This window comes from Crocuta crocuta, unplaced genomic scaffold (assembly GCF_008692635.1).
Source record: "Crocuta crocuta isolate KB4526 unplaced genomic scaffold, BGI_CrCroc_1.0 scaffold64, whole genome shotgun sequence".
Taxonomy (NCBI): Eukaryota; Metazoa; Chordata; class Mammalia; order Carnivora; family Hyaenidae; genus Crocuta; species Crocuta crocuta.
In genome coordinates, this window is record NW_027530640.1 from 10,586,316 (window position 1) to 10,612,623 (window position 26,308).

The 26,308-nt window shown below is 41.9% G+C and overlaps 1 protein-coding gene across 1 annotated transcript in view; it reads left to right on the forward strand.

Annotated features, from left to right (window-relative positions):
- The first annotated feature begins 1,518 nt into the window (after nucleotides 1–1,518).
- Nucleotides 1,519–26,308, forward strand: part of WNT8A (Wnt family member 8A) — a 31,511-nt gene continuing 6,721 nt past the window's right edge. Inside the window, exons 1-2 of the mRNA XM_077768883.1 lie at nucleotides 1,519–1,587; nucleotides 26,213–26,253. Of these exons, the coding sequence (XP_077625009.1) occupies nucleotides 1,519–1,587; nucleotides 26,213–26,253 (110 nt within the window). The remainder of the gene's footprint in view (nucleotides 1,588–26,212; nucleotides 26,254–26,308) is intronic.

A 26,308-nucleotide genomic window follows, 5' to 3' on the forward strand; every position in this document is an offset into this window, starting at 1 on the left:
ACTCTCAGAAGCTCCAACTACTTCCCGGCCTTTCCAACGCACCTGTCCTTGTCTGTGTACACATCTCAGGCTCACATGCTCATGTAGACTCTTCACCAGTCTGCATCCCCTCTGCCTACACCCGCTTCCATGTCCCCCACTGGCCGAGGATATCCCTACATCCAGCCCCCATTATAGGGTCACACAAGAGAAGTGCCTCATAGAATAAAGTCTAAACTCCTCTCCTTGCATGTGAAGACCTGTTTGATTTGCTAACAGGTATGCTATGAAGTACAAGGCCTTGGTCTATATTATATATATTCCCAGAACCTGACCTGGTGCATAGTATGCAGAGGTGCTCAAAAAATATACATGTTGATCAACTAACTGATTCAGTTCTTTCTACACACATTTATCACCCAAGACTTCCTGCCTAAACCCCCTCTCACAAACTCCCAACAACTCTCTGACCTTGCACATGCACTCAATGGTCAGAGTTATCAGTTGTACCTAGATTCTGAGACAGTTTACTCTGGAACCCCCTGCTTTTCATCTCTATCAACCTAGTCTACCCATCCTTCAAGGTCTATTCAAGTCCTGTTCCTGCCATAAGCCTTCCTAAATACTCTAACCTACCATAACTCCTCCTTTGACATATAACTGCTGTGCTAGCTGGCACTCCAGCTTAAATAGTCCTGGGCTTTTGCACTGCCCTAGACTTATCCTATTCATTCCCCAGCTTCCTGTGCCTGTGGTGCCTCCCTGAAGATCTGTCCTTGGTTCTCTACTCTTTTTTCCAAGCTGCCTGTCTCAGAAGCCTCACACAATCTCACAGCTTCAACTGTTCCCTCTCCACTGTAGATTCAAAATACAGACCTTCAAAATTTTGTCCTTTCTCCCCAGCTCCTGAGCCAAATTTCCAACTACCAACCAAACATTTCCATTGGATTTTGCTGCCATTACCTTTCTCACCAAACGAAGCCATGACTTGCCAGGTGATACCATCACCCTCCTTCCCTCCAGTCACACAGGCTGGAAAACACTGAGTGAGGTAGGGATCAGGGATGGGGGAGAAAGCTAAATTAAGTACCAAGACATGGACAGTTCTTCTTGAAAGAGATAATGTCAATATTTCCTCAGCACCACCACCACCAGTTCATTGTCCATGCAGAGGTCAGAGTGACCTTTTTTTAAAATATGAGTTGGGACAGGACCCAAGAGACTGGGAGAAAAAGGATGCAGAATCCACTGAGAAAGTCTTCTAACGTGAGTGCGAACTGGGAAGATAAAATTGGGCTGGGATTGGAGACTCACAGGGATGGGGGCGATCCCCCTCTGCGGGGAGTGAGAGGGGAAAGAGAGAGTCCGAAACTACTCAAGACACGGTCCCTGTCACTGGGGAACAGAAAAACCTCCGCTCAGGGCACAGAAGGACCCTGCGCACCAAATCCCTGCGTGCCAGGTCCCTGCACGCCAACTCATCCCGGAGGGGCTGCGTGCGCACACACCGCTCCTTAGAGCTCCTGGCTGGCTAGACCCATGGAGAGGCCGCACTCAGACCATGCCACTGTGCTCCTGGCTGGCTGGACCGCTGGAGGAGCCGCATGCGTACCGGCCTCCATGCTCCTGTCTTGGCTGGACCCCTAGAAGGAAAGCAAAGGGCTTAAATCTGGGAGATTTGCTCATGAGTTCGTGTTTTGGGTGATGAGACACAGAGGGACCCAGTTTCCCGCTCTCCAGTGGGCCCGGCGCACCCCCCAGGCAAACCCCCATCCTTGCTCCCCAACCCAACCTGGAGAAGAAGGGAGCAGCGATTCTGGCTCCATCCCCAGGGCTAGTCAAGAGGCTTGGAATTGCCCTGAGAGGATTGCCTGCGAGGTTGTGTCTTCAGCAATTTCAGTGGGGTGTGTGGACTGGGACTTGGAAACTAGGCCTAGCCCGGGTTAAAGAGTGTGACCCACTTTGGCTGCGCCCCCCGCACGAGGAGTTTACACACCCAAAAAAGCGAGGTGCACTGCTTGGTTCAAGAAGGAACTGGAGTGCCGCCACTCTCCTCCCCACAACCGCCAAGTCAGAACTCCCGCCTGATGCATTGGATCACACCACAACCATCCCTGCTAGAGAGCTGCCCTCCTCCTTTTTTTTTCTTTTTTCTTTTCTTTTGTTTTGTTTTTTTGTTTTTGTTTTTGTTTTTGTTTTTCTTTTTTCACCGGAACACTGACCTGATTAACTCTGGTCACCGGCTTGCTTAAACAGTCACATTGAGTCCATTCTGTAGATGTAAATTCTACACCTACCTACCTTATCATCTCTTTCTCTCAGGAATAATTAGACTATATAGTTTCTCTGGATAACACCAGCATCCTTCTCTCACCTATCCAACCATATTCCACCATTTACCTCTTTGAAAAAAGTTTCTTATCCCTTCTGCCTGTTCATTCTATTTCCAATTTTGCCTCATCCCTGCCCTGTCTTCTCTCTCTTTCTCTATGCTCTTCAACCAGCAATGCATACACCTGGCTATTTAATGGTAGGTGGTAAATCCGGTTATATGCTTTAAACCATTCTTTGTCCATCGGTTTTCTTCTTTTTTCCTTTTCTTTTCTTCTTTTTGACCTTTTTATACACTTTTTATTTTCTATTATTCCCCTTCCCTCCTCCATCTGTTCTCTTAACTTTTTCGTTTTCCCTCTCATCTGCATGTTTGTCAGATTTGTCTGTGCATTTGTGTGCCTCTGCTCTCTGTGTGTTTGTCTGTCTGTTTTCTTCTCCAGAGCTACCTCAAGAAACAAGCCAGAGAACACAAGGTGGCGAGTCCCAAATATCACTACAAGTAGGAAAATAACATAACCAAGGTCTCAACAAGGTAGACCAAGAGATACCATCCAAAAAACATTCTCTGAAAGGATACGCCCTGGACAGTCAAAGAGTCTTCTTGGGTACAGCAGCGCCCACAGGTGCAGAGAGCATAACAAGTCTTTAAAACTAACAAGAGACAGAACGCCAACTAACATGATGAAATGAAAGAGCTCCTCTCCAAAGAAATTCCAAGAAGAATTGACAGCTAGTGAACTGCTCAAAACAGATATCAGCAGCATAACTGAACAAGATTTTAAAACAATAATCATAAAAGTAATAGCTGGGCTTGAAAAAAGCATAGAGGACATCAAAGAAACTATGGCTACAAGCAACATGGAGCATAAAAATAGGCATGATGAATTTAAAAATGCAATAAATGAGATACATAATAAATTGGAGGCATCCAATGCACGGATTGAAGAGGTAGAAAGGAGAATAAGTGATTTAGAAGACACCATTATAGAAAAAGAGGAAACTGAGAAAAAAAGAGACAAACTGATCCAGGAACAGGAAAGAAGAGTTCGAGAGCTCAGCAATACAGTCATATGCAACAATATCCGTATCGTAGGAATCCCAGAAGAGGAAGAGAGAGGGAAAGGTGCTGAAGGAAGGAGTCCTGGAACAAATTATAGCAGAGAACTTCCCCAACCTGGGGAAGGAAGTAAACGTTGAAATACAAGAGGCACAGAGGACTCCCCTCAGATGTAATTTGAATCGATCTTCTCCACGGCATATCATGGTAAAAATGGCAAAATATAAGGACAAAGAGAGAAATTTGAAAGCAGCTAGGGAGAAAAGGGCCCTAACATACGAAGNGTGGGGTGGGGTGGGGAGATGGGCATGGAGGAGGGCACTTGTGGGGATGAGCACTGGGTGTTATATGGAAACCAACCTGACAAACTATTTGTTAAATAAGTAAGTAAATAAATAAATAAATAAATAATTTTAGTACCAGGGAAAAAAATAAAATAAAATAAAATATGAATTGGTTGGGGTGCCCATGTGGCTGAATAGCTTTAAATGTCTGACTCTTTATTTCAGCTCAGGTCATGATCTCATGGTTTTTGAGACTGAGCCCTGCATTGTGCTGTCAGTGCAGAGCCTGCTTAGGATTCTCTCTTTTTTCTCTCTCTCTCTGCCCCTCCCCTCCTCACGTATGCACGCTTGTGCCTGTCTCTCACTCTCTCAAAACTAAACTTTAAAAAATTAAAAATAAAATGTGGTCAGTCTGGGTAACTGGGTGGCTCAGTCAGTAGAGCATGTGACTTTTGATCTCAGGGTCATGAGTTCAAGTCCTACTTTGGGTATGGAATTTACTTAAAAACAAATAAAGAGGGGTGCCTGTGCGGCTTAGTCAGTTAGGCATCTGACTTCGGCTCAGGTCATGATCTCGCCATTCATGGGTTCGAGCTCCGCATCAGGCTCTGTGCTGACAGCCAGCTCAGAGCCTGGAGGCTGTATCGGATTTTTATCTCCCTTTCTCTCTGACCCTCCCCTGCTCATGCTGTCTCTCTCTCTCACAGAAATAAATAAAACATTAAAAGTTTAAAGAAAAACAAATAAAGAAATTAAAAACAAAATGTGAGTCAGATTCCCTTCACTCCCCATGCATATATGTAAAACTGTGCAATGACTTCCCATTGCACCTAGAATGAAGGACCCACATAGTCTGTCTCGTGCTGCTCCCTTTAACTTTCTCAGCTTTCTCTCTCCTGAACTCCATCAAGATCTCTGAGCATTGACCCTTGGGGTTCCCCTGCTAGGGAGTCTTCTCTTTGACTATTTGCATGGCTAACATTTTTTAAAACCTGCTTCACCTGCAACCAACCCTAAGTATTTTGAGAAATATCAGAAGGGTCACTTATGATCTCCCATATTTAGGTTATACTTGAGTTTGTACCTGAAGTGATCTGTGTCCTCCTCTCTAACAAAGCTCCTATTTCTCCCTTATAGTTCAGCCAAGGGACACCTGGGTGGCTCATTGGGTTAAGTGTCTGACTTTGGCTCAGGACATGATCTCACAGTTCTTGAGTTTGAGCCGATGGTGGACTCTGCCTGACAGTGCAGAGCCTGCTTGGGATTCTCTGTCTCCCTTTCTCTCTGCCCCTCAACCCTGTCTCTCCCTCTCTCGCAAAAATAAATAAACATTAAAAATATTCAAAAATAAATAAATAAATAAAGTCCAGCCAATGTTGTCTCCTCCCTGAGTTTGAGCCAGCTGAAATCATCCCCTGCCATGAATCTCACAGAATGTAGGATCAGATCCATCATTCAGTACTTATTAGACCCCTTCCTTATTTCAGTGTTGTCAATTTTTAAATATGTATGTATATTGTTCTCTTTTTCAGATATAAAATTTCTTCTGAGAGCAAGGACAGTCTTTATATTCTGAATTGTATCAAATCCACTATACTAACTGAACATCTGTTCAGCCCTTTATTTACTTTTTTAAGTGGAAATTCTTTTTTAATTAATGAATTAATTTTTGAGAGAGAGAAAGAATGCTCATGAGAAAGGGTCAAAGAGAGAGAGAATCCCACGAGGTGCAATAGAAAAAGGAGAGAGAGAGGAAGAGAGAGTGCAGAGCCTGGAGCCAGCCTCGAGCTCATGAACTGTGAGATCATGATCTGAGCCACTCAGATGCTTAAATGACTGAGCCACTCATGTGCCCATGTTCAGCCCTTTAAAATACGTTTAAAAAAAAATGTTTTACTATTTATTTTTGAGAGAAAGATGCAGAGCATGAGTGGGGAAGGGACAGAGAGAGGGAGACACAGAATCTGAAGCAGCTCCAGGTTCGGAGCTATCAGCCCAGGCACCCCTAAAATATGTTTTAAATAGCTAATGGATATATCTCTTAAAATAATAACTTCACTTAAACTTCTCTTAATATAATAATTCATATTTGAAAATCAAAGCAATAGGAACACCTGGGTGGTTCAGTCGGTTTAGCTGCCAACTTAGGCTCAGGTCGTGATCTCTTGGTTCCTGAGTTCAAGCCCCGTGTCAGGCTCTGGGCTGACAGCTCAGAGCCTGGAGCTTGCTTAGGATTCTGTGTCTCCCCCTTTCTCTAACCTTGCCTTCTTATGCTCTGTCTCTCTGTCTCTCAAAAATAAATAAATGTTAAAAATTAAAAAAAAAGAAAAAGAAAACAAAGCAATATAAAACAATGGAAAAGTCTTGTTCCCATCTTGTCCACATCTATCCATATCCTATCTTTCTCATCTCTGAGCCTACAGGAAATCACTTTTATTAGTTTCTTATATATTATTCTTATATTTTTTCTTTAAAACTTTTTTTTAATGTTTGTTTATTTTTGAGAGAGACAGAGACAGAGTGGGAGTGGGAGAAGGACAGAGAGGGAGACACAGAATCCGAAGCAAACTCCTGATTCTTTTTTTTCCCTTAAATAGTTTATTGTCAAGTTGGTTTCCATATAATACCCAGTGCTCATCCCAACAAGGGCCCTCCCCCATACCCATCAGCCCTCAGTTTTTTCTCAGCATTCCTGATTCTGAGCTGTCCGCAGAGAGCCCGATGCCGGGCTCGAACTCACGAATGGTGAGATCGTGACCTGAGCCTAAGCCAGACGCTTAACCAATTGAGCCATCCAGTTGCCCCTATTATTCCTATGTTTCCTTATGCTAAAGTGAATAAATATTAATATATATTTTTATTACTCCCTATATGTATACAAAAGGGGTACTCTTCACACTGTTCTGTACCTATCTCTTTACACTTAGCAGCATATCGTAGAGATCTCTCTATAACAGTACACAAAGAGGAGATATTCCTCATCACTTTTTTCCAGGCTGCAGGGTATATCATTGTGTGGTTAGTTTATTTTACCCATTCCCTGATGCTGGGCTGTTTCTATCTTTGCTATTATAAACAATGCTCTAATGAATAATCCTGTACATATCATTTTACATTTGTGAGATTTCACTGCAGATAGATTGCAAAAAGTGGATTCTGGATTAAAGGTAAATGCACCAATTATTTTCATAGATAGCTCCAGATTCCAGTTCTCAGGGTTATGGGATTTTTCATTCCATTCAGCAATGGGAATGAGTGACTATTTCTCCATAGCTATGCTAACATACTCTTGGAGTTGTGCTTTCTCATATACCAGGTGAGCAATGGTACCTCAGTGTAGTTTATGCTTCTATTGCTCTCATTATGACTGAGTTTGAGCATCTTTTCATATGATGGATATTTTTTTTTCTTTGACTATGAATGGACTATCCATGTTCTTGTCAATTTTTCTAGTAAACTGTGATCTTTTCTCAGTTTCTAGGCTCACACTAGATTAGATTAGGTAGATTATCTTTTGTCTGCAATATGAATTGTAAATCTTTCCCCCAGACTCATTTGTCTTCTGATTTTACTTATTGTATAATCAATTGTTTTTGATGGGGCACCCCAGTGGCTCAGTCGGGTTAAACATCTGACACTTGATCTTAGCTCAGGTCTTGATTTGGGGGTTGTGAGTTCAAGCCCTGTGTCCATAATAGGTGTAGAGCTTACTTTAAAAAAATTGTTTTTGAGGGGCACCTGGATGGATCAGACAGTAAAGCCAGCTGACATCAGCTCAGGTCATGATCTCACAGTTCCAGAATTCGAGCCCTGCATTGGGCTCTGTGCTGACAGCTCAGAACCTGGAGCCTGTTTCATATTTTATGTCTCCCTTTCTCTCTGCCCCTCCCACATTCACACTTTGTCTCTCTCTCAAAATAAACATTAAAAATTTTTTTAATTGTTTTGAGATATGTATATGAATTACCAAAATTGAAGAAAAAGTTAAAAGTCTATGTAGATCAACTAAATTGAGGAAATTAGTTTTCAAAGCTCATTTTAAAGAGGACACCAGGGGGCGCCTGGGTGGCAGAGTTGGTTAAGCTTCTGTCTCTTGGTTTCAGCTCAAGTTAAAATCTCCAGGGTTGTGGAATAAAGCCCCACACGGGGCTCCAAGCTCACAGTGCAGAACCTGCTTGGGAGTCCCTCCTCCCCACCCGCCTCAAAATAAATAAATAAACTTAAAAAAAAATAAAGAGGACACCAAGATGAGCAATGGGTGTTGTACATAAATGATAAATCACTAAATTCTACACCAAAAACCAATATTACACTACATGTTAATTAACTGGGATTTATTTTTTTTGTACTCTTTCTGTTTTATTCTATTTTAGAGAGAAAGTGTACAAGCGAGGGAGAAAGGCAGAGGGAGAGAGAGAATCTTAAGCAGGCTCCATGTTCAGCGCAGTGTCAGACATGGGCTCAATCCCATGACTCTGGGATCATGACCTGAGCCAAAATCAAGAGGTGGTCACTCAACCAACTGAGCCACCCAGGCACCCCACTGAGTGGAATTTAAATAAATATTTGGAGGGGGGAAAAACTTGTAGAAGAAAAAAAAATTAGGAAAAAAAACCCCAAGAAGACACCAGGTTCAGAGAGTTATACTGATGAGTTCTAATAAAATTTCATGAAACAATTTCTATATTATTATTTTTTAAATTGTGACAAAATACACATAACATAGAGAGAATGAGAAGACAAGCCACAGACTGGAAGAAAATATTTGCAAAACACATCTGAAAAGGGACTGTTATCCAAATACACAAATAACTCTTAAAACCCAACAATGAGAAAACAAACATTTCAATTTAAAAAAATGAATCAGAGACCTTAACAGACACCTCACCAAAGAAGATATACAATGAGAAGGGTATGAAAAGGTGCCCCACAGCATATGTCATCAAGGAAGTGCAAATTAAAACAATAAAGAGATATCATTAAACACCTATTAGAATGCCCCAAATTCAGAGCACTGACACCACCAAATGCTGGCAAGGATGGGGAACAACCGGAATGCTAATACATTGCTGGTGGGGATGCAAAATAGTACAGCCATTTAGGAAGACAGTTTGGCAGCTTCTTACAAAACTAACCACCCTTTTACTGTGCAAACTAGCAATTGTCCTTCATATTTACCCAAAGGAGTTAAAAACATGTGTTCTCCCAAAAACCTGCAGAAAGTCATTTACAGCAGCTTCATTCATAATTGCCAAAACTTGGAAGCAACCAAGATGACCTTCAGTAGGTAAGTGAGTAAATAATGGTACATCCAAACAATGGACTATTATTCAGTGCTAAAAAGAAATGAGTTGTCAAACCAGGAAAAGACATGGAGGAAACTTAAGTGCATATTACTAAGTGAAAAAAACCAATCTGAATACACTGAATACACTGTATGATTCCAACTATACAACATTCAGGAAAAGGCAAAAGTACAGACAGTAAAAATAACAGTGGTGTGTGTGAGGGAAACAGGGGAGGTATGAAGAGGTGAAGCCCAGAAGATTTTTAGGGCAGTGAAGAAACTTTGTATGATACTATAATGATAGATATATGTCATCATGTGCATTTGTCCAAACCCAGAGAATGTGCAGTAGCAAGAGTGAACCCAAGGTGGGAGCCTGGGTGGCTCTGTCTCTCTGTCTCTCAAAAAGAAATAAACATTAAAAAATATTTTTTAAAAAAGAGTGAACCCAAGTTAAACTGTGGACCCTGAGTGATTAGAATGTGTCAATAAAGGCAAAAACGTACCATGCTGGTGACTGATGCTGATAATGGGGGAAGTTATGCATGTGTGGGGAAAGGGAGGTATATGCAAAATCTCTGTACTTTCCTCTCAGATTTGTTGTAACCCTAAAACTGCTCTAAAAAAAATAAAGTATACACACTTATAAATTACATATCCATCAACACCCCCAGAGAAATCAGATCAGTGGTTATTGCAAAAAAGCACTGAGGGGGGCAGCTGGCTGGTTCAGTCAGTAGAGAACATGCAAAATTTGATCTTGGGGTTGGGAATTCAAGCCCAATGTTGGGTGCAGAGACTACTTAAAAATAAAATTTTTCAAAAAAGCACTGAGATGGGGCTTGGTCGGTCAGGTATCCGACTTCAGCTCAGGTCATGATCTTAGGATTCGTGGGTTCAAGCCCCACGTCAGGCTCTGTGCTGACAGCTAGCTCAGAGCCTGGAGCCTGTTTCAGATTCTGTGTCTCCCTCTCTCTCTGACCCTCCCCTGCTCACGCTGTCTCTCTCTCTCTCTCTCAGAAATAAATAAAACATTAAAAATCTTTTCAAAAAAGCACTGAGAACTTTTGGGGTAATAGAAATGTTCTGTGTCCTAACTGCAGTGGTAACTACATGACTGTATATATTTGTCAAAACTCTAAACTATATACTTAAAAAGAGCAAAGTTTACTGTACATAAGTTATCCTTCACTAAACTTGAATTTAAGAAACTTTAAGAATAGATAACTTTTAAAATTCATTTAACAGGGGTGCCTGGGTGACTCAGTTGTTTGGGCGTCTGACTCTTGGTTTCAGCTTAGGTCATAATCCCAGGGTTGTGGGATTGAGCCCTGCATCGGTCTCCCTGCTGAGCAGTGAGCATGAAGCCTGCTTGGGATTCGTGAGCGCGCTCTCTCTCTCTCTCTCTCTCTCTCTCCCCCTCCCTCCCTCCCTCCCTCTCTCTCCCTCCCTCTCTCTCCCTTACCCTCTGCCCCTCTCCCCTNTCAAAAAAAAAAAAAAAATATATATATATATATATAACACATTCATTTATTGAATTTCTCCTATGTGCTTGGCACTATTCTAGGACCCGGGGATATAATAGTAAATAAAATAGACAAGTAAATAAATCAGACAAAACTCCATTTTTGTGGAGTTTACATTCTGGTAAAGGAGACAAACAAAATTAATATGAAAAGTATCTAATGTGTTAGTGTTGATAAGATTTGCTATCAGAGTAGATGAGGAGTCTAGACTTCATGATTTTTGCCCTGAGCAGCTGAAGGACAGAGTTACCATTTACTGAGATGGGAAGACTAGAGGATCAAACTGAGAGCTGAGGAGGAAGAGAATGGGAAACTCTGTTCTGGACAAGTTACACTTGAAATGTCTACTAGATGGCCAATTAAGCCCTACTTGAGAAGGTCAAGTAGGCAGTTGGACATATAAGTCTGGAGTTCAGATGAAGTCTAATGAAAAATATAATTCTGGTGTAGTAACCAAATGAGAGCAAATATAGATAGAAAACAGAAAATGTCTGAGGAATAAGCCTCAGGGCACTTCATTATTAATAGTTCAGAGAAATGAAAGGGAACCAGCAGACTGAGAGACAGTTACCAGAGAGATAGAAGGAAACCAGGCATCCCTGGAGTCCTGGAAGCTAAAAGAAGCAATAGTTAGAAGTTGGAGCATGGGTCATCTATATTAAGTGCTGCTGTAAGATCACATAAAATGAAGACTGACAATGAACCCCGGATTCAGCAATGTGGAGATCAGTGGTAATCTGGAATAGTTTGAATGGAATGGTGAGTGTGAAAGACTAACTGAACTAGATTTAAGAGAGAATGGAAAGAGAAATTAGAGACTGTGAGTAGGTAAAACTGCTTCAAAGAGCTTTGCTATGAAGAGAACAAGCAAAATGGAGTGATAGAGAATAGTAGGGTCAAGAGACGATTTTTTTAAAAAAATTATTTGAGAGGGGCACCTTAGTGGCTCATTTGGTTAAGCATCTGACTTCAGCTCAGATCATGATCTTGTAGTTTGTGAGTTTGAGCTCCTCATCAGGCTCTATGCTGACAGCTCAGAGCCTGGAGCATCCTTCCGATTCTGTGTCTCCCTCTGTCTCCACCCTCCCCTTCATGTGTTCATTCTCTCTCTCAAAAATAAATAAACATTTAAAAATTTTTCTTTTTAAATTATTTGAGAGAGAGAGAGAGAAGGGGAGGGGCAGAAGGAGAGAGAGAACCTCAAGCAGGCTCCACACTCAGCAAGGAGCCAAATGCAGGGCTAGATCCCATGGCCTTGAGATCATGACCTGAGACAAAATCAAGAGTCAGAGGCTCAACCAACTGAGCCATGCAGGCACCCCAAAAGATGAATTTTTTTTTAATGAGAGAAAAGCTCTTTTTATATGCTGATGGAAAATCCAGTAGAGAGGGGAGAATTCAGGGATGGGAGCTGACATACACAGGATTGACTAATCTTGGCAGAAGCACAACACTTCATCCACTGCCTCAGAAGGGGAGGTCAAGATGCAGGCAGGTGGATATATATGGTAATGGAAGCTGACACAAGCTTTCTTCTGATTATTTCTGTTTTCTCAGTAAAATATGAAGTAAGTCAACTGACAGTGTGAAGAAGAGGGAAAGAATAGAGAACTGAGGAAAGAGAAACTATGAAATAGTCATCTAGAGAATGGAAGGGTAAATGGACAAGGAGATCAAGTAGGACTACTGGGCAGTGTTAAGAGACCTCTTTGGGTTAGTGGTCATGATTGTAAAGTGAAACCAGGCAGCATAGCTATGTGTTTCTCTGGGTGCATTCAGTTATGCAATTACAGGAATGAATAAGCAAAGAAAGAGATTTGATGACAATTTGATTTGGTTTCATTTGGCCACACCACTACAGAGAATTAAATTGGAACAAGGATGAACTGAATCCAGGTGAATAAGTCGAGGATGGGGGCACATAGATGGCTCAGTCAGTTGAGTGTCTGACTTCGGCTCAGGTCATGATCTCACGGTTCGTGGGTTCGAGCCCCGCGTCGGGTTCTGTGCTGACAACCAGCTCAGAGCCTGGAGCCTGTTTCAGATTCTGTCTCTCTCTCTCTGACCTTCCCCTGCTCACACTGTCTCTATCTCTCTCTCAAAAATAAATAAAACATTAAAAAGTTTTAAAAAAAGTTGAGGATGGACACAAAGAAGGCAAAAGGATTGACAATGGGATTCCAGCTGAGTAGGAAGGGAAGTGAGGACATGAGGGGGGTAAAGGACACGAGATTGATTAACTGTAGGTCCCCATGGCACAGAAGGATTGATGGAGTTGGGATATCAAAGGAAGAAGGCTGGAAAGTGAGGAGGTAGATAGAGAGTAAAATATATAAAACTGGAATCATTTCATAAGGTATGATCTAGGGAAGGGAGTAGCTAAAGGAGAATGGTGGAAAAGGTCACCCAAAGAGATGAGAACAAGGAAATGAGAGGCCAGGGATTTGAAAGGATCCTCTATATGAATACTGAAATAACCAAGAAAATGGAAAGTATGTTGTTGACAGTCTCTAAAATGACCCCCATGGTTTTCACTTCTCAGTATTCATGCACTGTGTAATCCATTCTCCCTGAGTAGGGGCTGAACCATTAACTCATTTATAACAAATAGAATATGACAGAAGTGATGGGATCTGATTTTCTTATCAAGTTATAAAAAGACTATAGCTTCTCTCATTGGCACTCCCTCTCATTCTCTCTTGGGTCACTAACCCTGGGGAAAGCAAGCTGCCATGTCATGAGGTAACCCTGTGGAGAGGCCCATGTGGTGAGAACTGAGGTTGCCAACAGCCAGGTGAGTATCTGGGAAGTGGATTACCTCATCCTCACCCCAGTCAAATCTACAGATTTGAAACCCCAGCCTCAGCCAAAGCCTGACCACAACCTCCTAAGAGGCCCTGAGTCAGAAGTACCTAAGTAAGCCATGTCCAGATTCCTTACTCACAGGAACGGTGACATAACAAATATCTGTTGTTTTAAGCCACTAACTATCTGGGTAATTTGTCATGAGGCAATAGAAAACTAATACAGATTTTGGAACCTGGAAGTAGGGTACAGTTAAAAAAAAAAAAAAGACTAAAAATGTGGGCACTGTTTTAGAAGAGGTCAGCGGCTTTGAGGAGAGTTTTAGTGAACGTTTAAAGAGACTTGAAGTCACTTTTTGTACAATTTTGAACTCTGAGGAGGCCGCCGTGAGGGCTTACAGGAAAGTAAGAAAAATCATTTTGGAAACTGGAGGAAAAGGAGTACTTGTTATGTAAGGACAGAAATTTTAGTAACACTGTTGTTTTCATTTATGAGGTAAGTAGAAAATACAGCCCAATGAACAGGGTAATTTACCTAAGGAGATTTCCGAAGTAAAGCTGCCAGCTGGCTTATTGTTACTGATCATAGTAAATGTGAAAGGAGATAGAAATAAATTGAACAAAGGATTGTTAAACAAAAAGAGCAAGGACTTGATAGTTTCTAAGATATGTAGCTACTCTAGACAGCAAATGGTGCTAAAATGAAGAAATGGTGTGGCGTCTGGTTGACTCAGTTGGTGGAGCATGCGCTTCTTCTTCTTTTTTTTTTAATGTTTATTCACTTTGAAAGACAGAGAGAGAAAGAGTGCAAGTTGGGGCGTGAGGGTCAGAGACAGGAAACACAGAATCTGAAGCAGGATCCAGGATCCAACGAAGGACCCAAACCCATGAACCATGAGATCATGACCTGAGCCCAAGTTGGACACTCAACCGAATGAGCTACCCAGGCATGCTGAGCATGTGGCTCTTGATCTGGGGTTGTGAGTTCAAGCCGCATATTGGGACTAGAGCTTACTTAAATTTAATTTAAATTAAAACAATTAAAAATTGGCTTTTGAGCACAGATTAAATCCAGGACACTGAGAAAAATATGGTTTAAAGATGAAGCTAAGGACCGAAAAACCTTTTGTTAAAACCTCAGAAAGGTTAAAGAAGAGGCCTCAGTATTCTGACTACTAAATCATCCAATAGACCCTTTAATCAGATTAAGAGTGTACCTCACAGACCTGTAGGGAGGAAAGTGTATTTTGCATGTTAAAGGATGTGAAACATCAGGGAGGCAGAAAGCCTTACTTACTGAAGTAAATAGGCAGCCCCCCAGATGATCTCTAATGATCCCTGCCTCCTGGTATTCACACTCTTGTATAACCCCTTTCACTGAGTGTGAGCTGGACTTGTGGACTCGCTTCCAACACAAAACACAGGGAAAATGGTGGGATGTTACTTCAAGGATTAGTCACAACAAGACTGTGGCTTCTGTCACAAGTGCTCTTGCTCTCACCTTCATTTGGTCCCTCACCTGGGGGGAAGCCAGCTGCCACGTTATCAAGTGGTCCCAAGAGGCCTTACACAGGAATCATCCAGCTAAGTAGCATCCAGAATCTTGACCCACATATACTATAAGATGATAAGTGTTTGTTGTTAAGCCTAGTTTTGAGGGTAATTTGTGACACCAAAACACATAACTAATACAGACTTATTGTGAACCAGTACCGAAAAATCTTAGAGATTGGAGATGGAAGAGTACAAAGGGTAGCCTTTGTACAAAAGACTCCTTTTTGTACAAAGGGGAGAAATGAGTAGGAAGAATGAGCAACACATGATACAAAGCTGGGTGTTTTTATGGAGGAGAGAGGCAAAATAGTCCAGAAGTGTCAATGAGTCGTGAGGAGGACTTGAGTGGCATAAGTGTAGGAGAAAAAGAGTTACTCCTTGGGAGGGCGGCAAGGAGCAATGCCTGAAGCGAGGATTCAGTTAAAGCAAGAAAGAGAAGGGAACATTAGAAGAGGTTGAGGTTATGGGGAAAGATGCTGGTGACTGAATGCAAAATCTAGAGGATTCAGTGAAATGGTTTTAGGAGATTAGAAGGGGAAGGAGATGAAGACAGAAGGGAAGATATACAGAGCATAAAGGGAGCACAGTCTGAGGATGAGGGGCTTCTTGGGCTTCTTGTAGTGATTGACAGGGCAAGGATAAAGAGAAAAATGAAATTATTCTTGATAGTACCAAGGCAAATCTTTGCAATGAGGCTGTATCCGTGGGAGAGAAGGGTGTGGGGTCTTGCTAGAAGTTCTCGGGCTATCATTTGACTCCTGCTGATGGAGGCAGAAAGTCATGTGGAGGAATAGTCATTTCCCAAGCACAGGGGCTCCATGCTGACCTCTGCAGGAGGAGGCTTTGAGGCAAGCACAGGCGCAGTCTCATTCAGAAAACATTGCTAACTTCTTGACCTCTGTTGAATGCAGCCTGCAAAGCAGCAGGCCAATTCCAAACCTGTGAACTCCCTTTTGATTTCTGCTGAAGGAGGTTTCTAGCATAAAACTTCCATTTATTTTTCTTTAAGATTTCTTTTATCTTATTTATTATTTTATTTTTATTTTTTATTTTAAGTTTATTTAATTATTTTGAGAGAGAGAGTGGTGAGGGCACATGCATGTGTGACAAGGAGAGGGGCAGAAAGAGAAAGAGACAAAGAGAATTCCAAGCAGGCTCTGTGGGGTTGTGTAGAGCTGGACATGAGGCTCAATCTTCCAAGTCATGAGATCATGACCTGAGCCGAAATCAAGAGTCAGACACTGAAGTGACTGAGCCAACCAGATGCCCCTATTTTTTTTTAAAGTAGGCTCTGTGCCTAACTTGGGGCTCAAACTCTTGACCTCGAGATCCAGAGCTACATGTACTACCCACTGAGCCAGCCAGGCATCCCACAACTCTTGATCTTAGAGTTGTGAATTCAAGCCCCATGTTGGGTGTAGAGATTACTTACTTAATAAACAAATCAAATAAATAAGTAAATGAATGAATGAATGAACGAATGAATGAATGAATGTCTTGAGAAACCAAGAACCAAATGCCTACACAGGGGAAGCATAGAAACATCTGCCATTGAATCCTCAAAAGGCTCCGAAGTTTGACATGCCCAGTTCTTCTTAAGGCATAGAAGTAAGTAGATTAAATGTGTGATTAGGAAGCAGATTAGATTCCCATATTTCACCCCCCATGCTGCAAAAGCCTGGAGATTTTCTTTCTAGCAGCTCACTCAAAGAAATGCTAGGCTGGGAAGCCAGACACAACTGAGAGTAAGCCATCAAATAAATCTGAATGGTGAGAGCTGCTAGTCCCTTTCCCGTGTGGCTCTCAGAATTCTGACAAGAGATTGAAGTCTTTCTAGAATTACTGGCCAGCCCTAGAGGAAAGACAAAAATACTGATGCTTGGCATTTCCCAGTGAACTAGCTAGAAGCCTACCTTATCACTCTAGAGTTAAGTACATCATTCAACAAACTTCATCCAGATACAGCTTCCTACCAACTTTTTTAGTCCCTCCTTTTAAGTATGAGTGCACAGACTAGCATCACCAGAATTTTGAGAGAAGATTCTAATGTTATAGGGGGGAAAAAAGGAACTTGAAAGAAGAAATCATGTAAGAAACAAAAGAAAACTTTTTAAGAATTGTATCCTTGGGGCGCCTAGGTGGTTCAGTCAGTTAAGAGTCTGGCTCTTGGTTTCAGTTCAGGTTATGATCTGCCAGTTCATGAGTTTGAGCCCTGCATGGGACTCGCTGCTGTCAGTGCAGAGCCTGCTTTGGATCCTCGGTCTCCCTCTCTCTCTGCCCCCCCCCTTGTACTCTCTCCCTCAAAAATAAATAAAACATTAAAAATTGTTTAAAAGTTTCCAAGGGCACTTTGGGGAAGCAGCATAGGTAACTTACAAAAAACTAGCATAAGATTTCTCAACAGGAAAACTGGAAACTAGAAGACTTTGGAACAATGACTTCAACATTCTGTGGGAAAATTATTTCCAACCTACAATTCTATACCCTACAAAAATATTAATTAAAAACATTTTTGGGGTATTAATATAAATGTAATATNCTAAGTGAAAGTCGGACGCTTAACCGACTAAGCCACCCAGGCGCCCCAATAAAAATATTTTTTAAAAAAATACTATTTTAAAAGTTTTTAATATCAAGTGAGAGTAGAATAAAAATTTTCAGAAATGTGAGGTCTCAGAAAATGTATTTCCTATGCACCCATTCTCAGGACACTACCTGTTACCCAGCAAAAGAAGGGAGTAAACAGATTTTAAAAAGGCATAATACTGAACAGGCAGATGTATAACAAAGTGGAAAAGCAAAGTGAACCCCTATCCTGGCAGTGAAAGAAGATTCTCAAATGACTAGAGCTGGTCTGAGTGCTAAATGTCTTGACAGGTGTTTTAGGTAAGTGGCATAGTTTGGACTTTGGAATGGTGATAGCTACACAGAAAACAAGCAAACAATAAAAGAATTAAAAAGTATTCATTCTAGGGAAAACAAAAGGACTTGTTTGGAAAGAAAAGTAAGCCCGGTTTACCACAGGACTCTCCTCCAAACAGGAGATGGGAGGATGAGAAAGAGGGATTTGTATATGGTAGGTGGAGAGAGAAACAAGAAGCAAACCCGTGTCCTCCATGGATAGGTCTTTTTTACAAATATGTAAGTAGGGAATGCCTGCTGGCTCAGTTGGCTGAACATGTCATTCTTGATCTCAGAATTGTGAGTTCAAGCCCCATAATGGGAGTAGAAATTACCTAAAAATAAAATTTGGGGGAACCTAGATGGCTCAGTCAGTTGAGTGTCTGACGTTTGATTTTGGCTCAGGCCATGCCAGGGTCATGGTATAGAGCCCCAAGTTGGGCTTTGAGCTGAGCATGGAGCCTACTTAAAATTCTCTCCTTTCCTCTCCCTTTGCCCCTCTTCCATGCTTGTGCTTGCTCTCTCTCTCTAAAATAAAAAACTAAATAAAATAAAATCTTAAAAAGTAAAGAAGAAATATGGAAGTAATACAGCATCAAGAGGCACCTGAGTGGCTCAGTTCTCTTTGCCCCTCCCCTGCTTGCAGTCTGCCTCTCTCTCTCTCAAAAATAAATAAAAATTAAAAAACATTTTCTTAGGGGCACCTGGGTGGCTCAGTCAGTGAAGCATCCAACTTCAGCTCAAGTCATGATCTCACAGTTCGTGGGTTCAAGCCCCACATCAGGCTCTGTGCTGGCAGCTCAGAGCCTGGAACCTCCTTCAGATTCTGTGACTCCTTCTCTCTCTGCCCCTCCCCCGCTCATGCTCTATCTCTGTCTCAAAAATAAATAAACATTTAAAAAAAGGTTTTTTTTAAATTTAAAAATACTAACAGCATTAGATAAAAGAACTGGAAGTTGGTGCTTCTTTCTCATTGAAAGCTGTGGCTTTTCTTACCAGATCCTATAGAACTATTAACTTTTAGGAGCATGCTTTTAATTTAATATAAAAATTAAGAAAAAACAAGGTAGTGTTACAGGAAGGGGTCCCTGAGATAACAATTTAAAAACTAAGTTGATGGGGTGCCTGGGTGGCTCAGTTGGTTAAGCATCCAACTTCGGCTCAGGTCATGGTCTCGTGTTTTGTGGGTTCAAGCTCCGCATCCAGCTCTGTGCTGACGGCTCAGAGCCTGGAGCCTGCTTCAGATTCTGTGTCTTCCCCTCTCTCTGACCCTCCCCTGCTCAAGCTGTGTGTGTGTTTCTCTCTCAGAAATAAACACATTAAAAAAAAAAAACTAAGTTGGGGAATAACAACACAGTTCTGTTTTTAAAGTTACATTATGTATATATTGGGGCACCTGCGTGCTCAGTCAGTTAAGCATCCAACTTCGGCTCAGGTCATGATATCCTGCTTTGTGGGTACAAGCCCCGTGTTAGGCTCTGTGCTGACAGCTCAGAACCTGGAGCCTGCTCTGAATTCTGTGTCTCCCTCTTTCCTCCCTCTCTCTCTGCTCCTCCCCAGCCTGCACTCTGTCTCTCTTTTTCTCTCTCAAAAATAAACAAACATTAAAAACTTAAAAAAAAATAAAAACAAATAAAATTACATTATGTATATACAAACATTTATATATGCAGAGAAAAGAATCCACACTCAACTGTTCGTAATAGTTGCCTACAGGGAGTATATGGGAGAGAATCAAATCTTACATTACATATTTTCATTTTATTTTTTTTAATGAGCATGACTTTTTTAATGAGCATACACTTTTTTAAAGCTCATTTGTTCATGCATGCACACCAAATATTTGGTTGATAATTCCTTTAATTATGCCTTATAGCCACATGCATACTGCAAGTTTTTCATGAACAGAGATCATTTTAGAAGCTTTACTGCGTCATGCACTGGGCTGGCTACGCATTAGGCAGGTACTCAGAAAGGATGACAATGCAGTAGCAAAGCTTCCAAGTGAGCAACAAGGAGCCTGTTGTACCACTTGCTGCCACAAGATGGCAGGTCTCTATCAGAAGTCCCATTGTCTGGAATTTCCTCATTATTCATTCCCGCCTCCAACAGAGTACTGGATTTACCTCACTGTATTATTATAAATTGTTTAAAATTCTCCCTCAGATCAGACTGAAAGTTTGCTCAGGATAAAAACATCAATTACTGATAATTCATTCATATTAGACCCACAAGTGTTGAGTACTGGCCTGAACTCAGTAGATAAATATTTTTTTAGAATGAATAAATGGATGGATAGAAAGATGGATATTTCTCTGAAAACTAGAACCCCACAATCATCTCCATATGTTCTTCTCCAACAATCAATCAAGAAACATTAATTAGGAATTAATTAATGTCCTATCCAGTGCCCAGAGATGGGAGTTCAAATGGTGAGAGAATAAAAAGCAGAAAAAAGGGGCTTAGCCACCTGAACTCTCTCCTGAGAGGAGCCCCTCCAGCTCCAAACCTCTCCAGACTAATAGTGAAGATGAAGCTTCTGTCATCTGGGCACCTCAGTCCAGTGGGAGAAATATGCTGCTCTCCTAGGACAGATCCCCCTGTGGCTGGGATTGACAGGGTGGAGCTCTAAGGAGCTTCTAGAATGAAGAGAGCAACATCTTTAAACTTGAAACCAATCTAGGCATGGCTTGCAGATTTATCCCTTCTAATGTACCTGAGACCTCATAGGCCCATGTGTTCAACAGACCACCAACTGCTCCCACTCTCCACACAGAAGGGCCTCTTATTTTCCTCCCCGCACTTGGAACTCTGGATCTGAAAGGCACAGAGAACTTCAAGCATTCTCCTCCTTCCTTCCTTGGACATATTGTTGAGAAACTTTGCAAGTCACCAAAGTTAAATTGGGGGTCCAAAGGGAGGGTGGGGAGCTCTAGCAGCTGTGGCATTTGGACTGGAAGTCAAGGATCCCCAGGGGGTGGGAAGAGACAAGTTTCTAAGGAGAAGGGGTGGAGACTAGAGATTGAAAATCCTTGAGCTCTGCTCAGTGTCACAGTTTAGAAGAATATGCATGGAGGCTTTCTCCCCCCTGCCTCACCCCCTCCCCCTGCTTATCTAATTAGCAGAAGAGTGTAAAAAGTCAGAAATCCTACCTCTTTCTCTTCTGGCATTCTTCAACCACCTCCACCCTCTCACCACCCTCTCACTTCACTGCCCCCACCACAATTTGCTCCACAATCTAAGCAGTGCTTGTAGGTCAGAGTCCTGGAGGGAGCCTGGTAAAGAAATGTGGCAGACCAGGGATTTGGGAGTTTAGTTAGAGTGCACAATGGAAAGAGACACTGGAATGCACACCATCATCACTGTAGGGTAACCAACCACTTAGTGTGCCCAATACTGTCCAGGTTTAAGCACTGGAAGTCCCACTCCATGAGAAATCCTCAATCCTTAGCAAACCAGGATGGTAGGATCCAGGTTTTCTTGGCCTCAACTCACTTGTTTTACCCTGAGTAAGTCCCCTCTCTCTGGACCTCAGTTTCCTCATAAAATGGGATTCTGTAGATCAGACACTCTACATCCTATGAATGGCCTTTGGATTCTTTTTTTCAAGTAGGCTCCACACCCAGCCTATAGCCTAACAACGGGCTTGAATTTATGACCCTGAGATCAAAACCTGAGCTGAGATCAAGAGCCAGATAATTAGCTTAACTGACTGAGCCACCCAGGTACCCCAAGGCTTCTAGGTTTTCTGAAGTTCAATACAACAAGGGTGACTCTGGTTTATTCCTCATTTATTATAGCTCCCAGCATATCCCATAGGATTCTTGAAACCTCAACATCCCATACCATTAGAGGTAGAAGAGGCCTTCAGAATTATCTGATCCCACCTCCTTTCTACCTCTATGACTAACTTTCTAGAGGTATAGGCATTTAGTCATTGTATTCTACTTTCTGCCCTACATTATAGTTATATATACACCTAAGCCTCTATTTACAAGATACTAAGCTCCTTGAGGGCACGTAGTAAGACTTAGACCCTAGTAACAGTTAAAACCTTGCATCCTTGCATAAATGGAATTGACAAATAATTGGTGTTAAATTCCACATAAGAATCTTTTGCACAGGGGACCTGGGTGGCTCAGTCAGTTGAGTGTCCAACTTTGGCTCAGGTTATGATGTCAGTGGTTTGTGAGGTCAAGCCCCACATTGGGCTCATTGCCCACTTCAAATCTTCTGTCTTCCTCTCTCTCTCTGCCCCTCTTCCACTCTTCCCCCGTCCCGCCCCCCGCTGAGTCAAAAATAAATAAAACATTTAAAAAAACCTTTTGCACTGTATCTCCCAATAGCCTAGAGGGAGAACACAGGGCTCCAGTGATACGCTGAGGGCACAGTTTGTCCCACCTAAGAAAGGTGACTGGTAAATTTTCAGGAATTTTGCAAACTGGTTGTTAAACAGTGGTTATTAAAAATTTAATTACATAGAGGGGCGCCTGGGTGACTCAGTTGGTTGAGTGTCCGACTTCGACTCAGGTCATGATCTCACAGTTCGTGGGTTTGAGCCTCGCATCAAGTTCTGTGCTGACTTCTCAGAGCCTAGAGCCTGCTTCAGATTTGGTGCCTCCTTCTCTCTGCCCCTCCCCCGCTCACACTCTGTCTTTTCTCAAAAATGAATAAATGTTTAAAAATTTTAAAAAAATTTAATTACATAGGGGCACCTGACTGGTTCAGTCGGTAAAGCATGCAACTCTCAATCTGGGGATGTGAGTTCAAGCCCCACAATGGGTGTAGAAATTACTTAAGTGGGGCCTAGTTGGCTCAGTAGATTAAGCATCCAACTTCAGCTCAGGTCATGATCTCATGGTTTGTGGGTTCAAGCTCTGCACTGCGTTCTGTGCTGACAGAGCCTGGAGCCTGCTTCAAATTCCGTGTTTTTCTCTCTCTCTGCCCCTTCCCCCATTCACTCATGCTATGTCTCTCTCACTGTCTCTCAAAAATAAACATTAAAACATTTTTTAAATAAAATAAAATCTTTTAAAAAGTTAAATTACATAAATTATATTCAAAACAAAGATGAAAAGTACTCAAAATTAATCTTTTCCTAATTATTTTCTGATAGTTTACTATTATCTATACTCCTCAGGTTATTTATGTCCATTATATCTATATGATAGAATAATATATAATGATGTGATACTGTTCATTTCTTCTAAGTCCATGTTGGTAGTTTGAAATCGGCCATGGTGGAAGTATTTATACCATGGGAATCAGCAAACACTACCAATCATGGCTACTGTCACACCAAAGTTGGTTCTTAAACACCTATGTACCAGCATGCCATTGGTTCACAGACACTATTATTTTGTGATAAACCCACTCTACCTCCCTGTCATGTCTCCTCTGGTCTTTGGATCCAGATTTCCCTTCCTGGAAAAATAAAAAACAAAACAAGAGTTGTATCATCATTTAAAAACTAATGAGAGAGGGGCACATGAGTGGCTCAGTTGGTTAAGCGTCTGACTTTGCAGTCTGTGAGTTCGAGCCCTGTGTTGGTCTCTGTACTAACAGCTTGGAGGCTGGAGCCCGCTTCAGATTCTGTGTCTCTGTCTCTATCTGCCCCTCCCCTGCTCACCCTCTGTCTCTCTCTCTCTCTCAAAAATAAATAAACATGAAAAAAAATTTTTTTAACTAATGAGATAAAGGGCACCTAGATGGCTCAGTCTGTTAAGCACCAGCTCTTGGTTTCAGCTCAGATCATGATCTCAGGGTTTGTGAGTTTGAGCCAGGCATCGGGCTCTGTACTGACAGCGGCAGAGCCCGCTTGGGATTCTCTCTCCCTCTCTCTCTGCTCCTCTCGTGTTCTCTTGCACTCTCTATCTCTCTCTCAAAATAAATAAACTTAAAAACAAAACAAAACTAATGAGATAGGAGCATCTGGCTGGCTTAGTTGGTAGAGCATGGGACTTTCAACCTTTGGCAGGAGGCTACTTAAACAAACAAACAATTAATGAGATAACAGAGTTGGGATTAAGGAAATGGATGCACAGTGACTGTAAATGATTGGTAGACTCCAGTGTGGAGTGTTCATCTCTCCTTCCAGGGGCCACTCTGTCCACATGAAAGACTTCCATCAGTCCAGCACAGGGATCTTATGTAGACAGAGCCCCAAAGCACTCTGAAGAAAGCATTGGTTGTTCTCTAGGTATCTATCTTACAGACCTATCCTGATGGCCAACTGAAGGATTCAAAGATAAATAAGATGATTCCATGTGAACAGCTAGGGGAGACAAGACTTCCCCATTTCTGGCCTATAATTACCTCTGGGACTAATAAATTTTATAAACCTTAAAAGTAGGATTACAGCATGTAGAAAGCTGTGGAAGTCTATAGAAGTCATTCACTGTTCAACATTTTCCCCATTCCCTCATTTTACAGATGAAAAAACTGAGTCCATGTGGTAGTAAATAGCTTACCCAAGGTCACACCACAAATTAGTGGCCAAACAGAAAGCTCCTAATACCTGGGAGTAAAGTCCTCTCCTTAACATCCTAAATTCCCATTAGAGAAATTATATAAACTTTGGAGAACCTGAGCAGAAGCATGCACAATGTTTACACAGAAAAAGCTCACTACCTTCCCCTCTGTTGCCTAGAAAACAAAAGAATATTTTTATAGAGTGCCAACTTAAATGTCAGGTGCTATAGGGGATATAGAATAATAAGACCCAGGTGCTCATACAGAGGAAGTGAATGTGGAGTCACTCCTAAAACTCTTTTAAGGGGGTTGGGGGGACTACCTTAGGGCTAAGGCTAACCATGTTCTGATCCGACAGTGAGTGGCATGGAAATCAACCCTGCTGTCTTAAGAAGGTAAAGTTAAACATTAGATTCTTGACTGTGGAAAGTAGGAGACAAACTAGGTGGGCTTTTCCCAAGTGATTCAAGTCTCAGATACCTCTTTTCCGCAAGGAGAGAAGCCCAAAAGCAAGCAGAGGAAGACAGCTTGCTGAGCTAAGAGGCAGAGCTTTAGTCCATTATGGACATTTTGCATTTGGGACATTTGCACCTATCCTCTTAGAAAAATGAAACAGAAAAAATATATATACAAAATAGGAGCCCAAATTTCTTATTATTAGATTCAACATATCTAGAATTGCTACACCAAATTGTTGTAAAAATTTCTAAATACTTTTCATTTCTGTACTTAGGTAACAGTTCACAGTTCACAGACTGACACCAATCCTAGCCCATACTTTGAGTGCACTGCCCTAAAAAATAAAAAATCCTGAGCACTCCTTGGCTCCTGGAACTCTTTTGGTCAGGGAAGAGTGCCTGAGCTGTCTTTCTCACCCAAATCAGGTGCCAGGGGGCTGGGATGTGATCTGGATATTCATGATCACAAGGGGCTAAGTCAGCATGGTGTCCTCCTGTTAATAGTTTCCTCTGTGTCTGTCTGGGCTGCTTTCCTCAGCCCTAGAAAAGAGCCTCACCAACCAAGTAGGAGCTCCACCCCCTCACTATAGTGCCCAGACTTACCTAAATGGTGCCTCAGGTCCCTACTAGGGGCCACAATTCTTTCATTTGTTCTTTCATTCATCTGTTCACTCATCCAGGCATCTTCTCAAGTACTAAAGTGAATCTAGAAGAGAGATTCCAGGGGTACGTGGTTGGCTTGATTGGTAGAACATGTAACCCTTGATCTCAGGGTCATGGGTTCAAGCCCCACGTTGGGCATAGAGAGTACTTAAAAAACAAACAAACAAATAAATAAATAAATAAATAAATAAAATAAAAGAGATTCCTGCCTAAGGAGGTGATGTCCTAGCAACTAAGTGGTGTCAGAAAGTTATCAGTCTTGGGGCAGCGGGGTGGCTCAGTCAGTTAAGCATCGGACTTTGGCTCAGGTTATGATCTCACAGTTCCTGAGTTCATGCCTGTGTCAGGCTCTGTGTTGACAGCTCAGAGCCTGGAGCCTTCTTCAGATTCTGTCTCTCCCTGTCTGTCTGTCCCACCTCCATTTGCGGTCTCTCTTTTTCTCTCAAAAATAAATAAAGCTTTAAAAAAAGGCATCAATCTTTTCAAATATAGCCCTGGTGGCCCAAAGGTTGACTGTCACATATAAAATGATAGAACTTCTAGGAATGAAGGAAATTTATCAGAACTTACTTTGGTAGAATGTGGTAGAAGGCCCTATTACAGAGATGCCCTCTGAAGTGATCTGTTCCACGGTCCCATGATTCCAGAACTTTGCAGTCACCAAGGAAGGAGGTAGGAAAGGTGCGTTCACTTACTTTGGTAGAATGAGTAGGAGAGGACCCCAAATAGGGTTCCTCTATAATTATTAACACTGGGGAAGAAAGCAGGACAAAAAGTGAGGTCTCACCGACAGATGTGGACACTGTAACTCTGAGGAACTGGTGACCTACCTTGAGGGTTAGGAACCTCATCTGCTCCAGGCTATAAGATTCTGAGAAATGAGCCGTCAAGCAGGAAGAGACAAATCTGATTTATAGTGGAAAGAAACCTCAAGGGTAGGGAAAGGCTTCAGCCCCTCTGTCAGCCTGAGAGGGAAGACGGGCTGCCGGC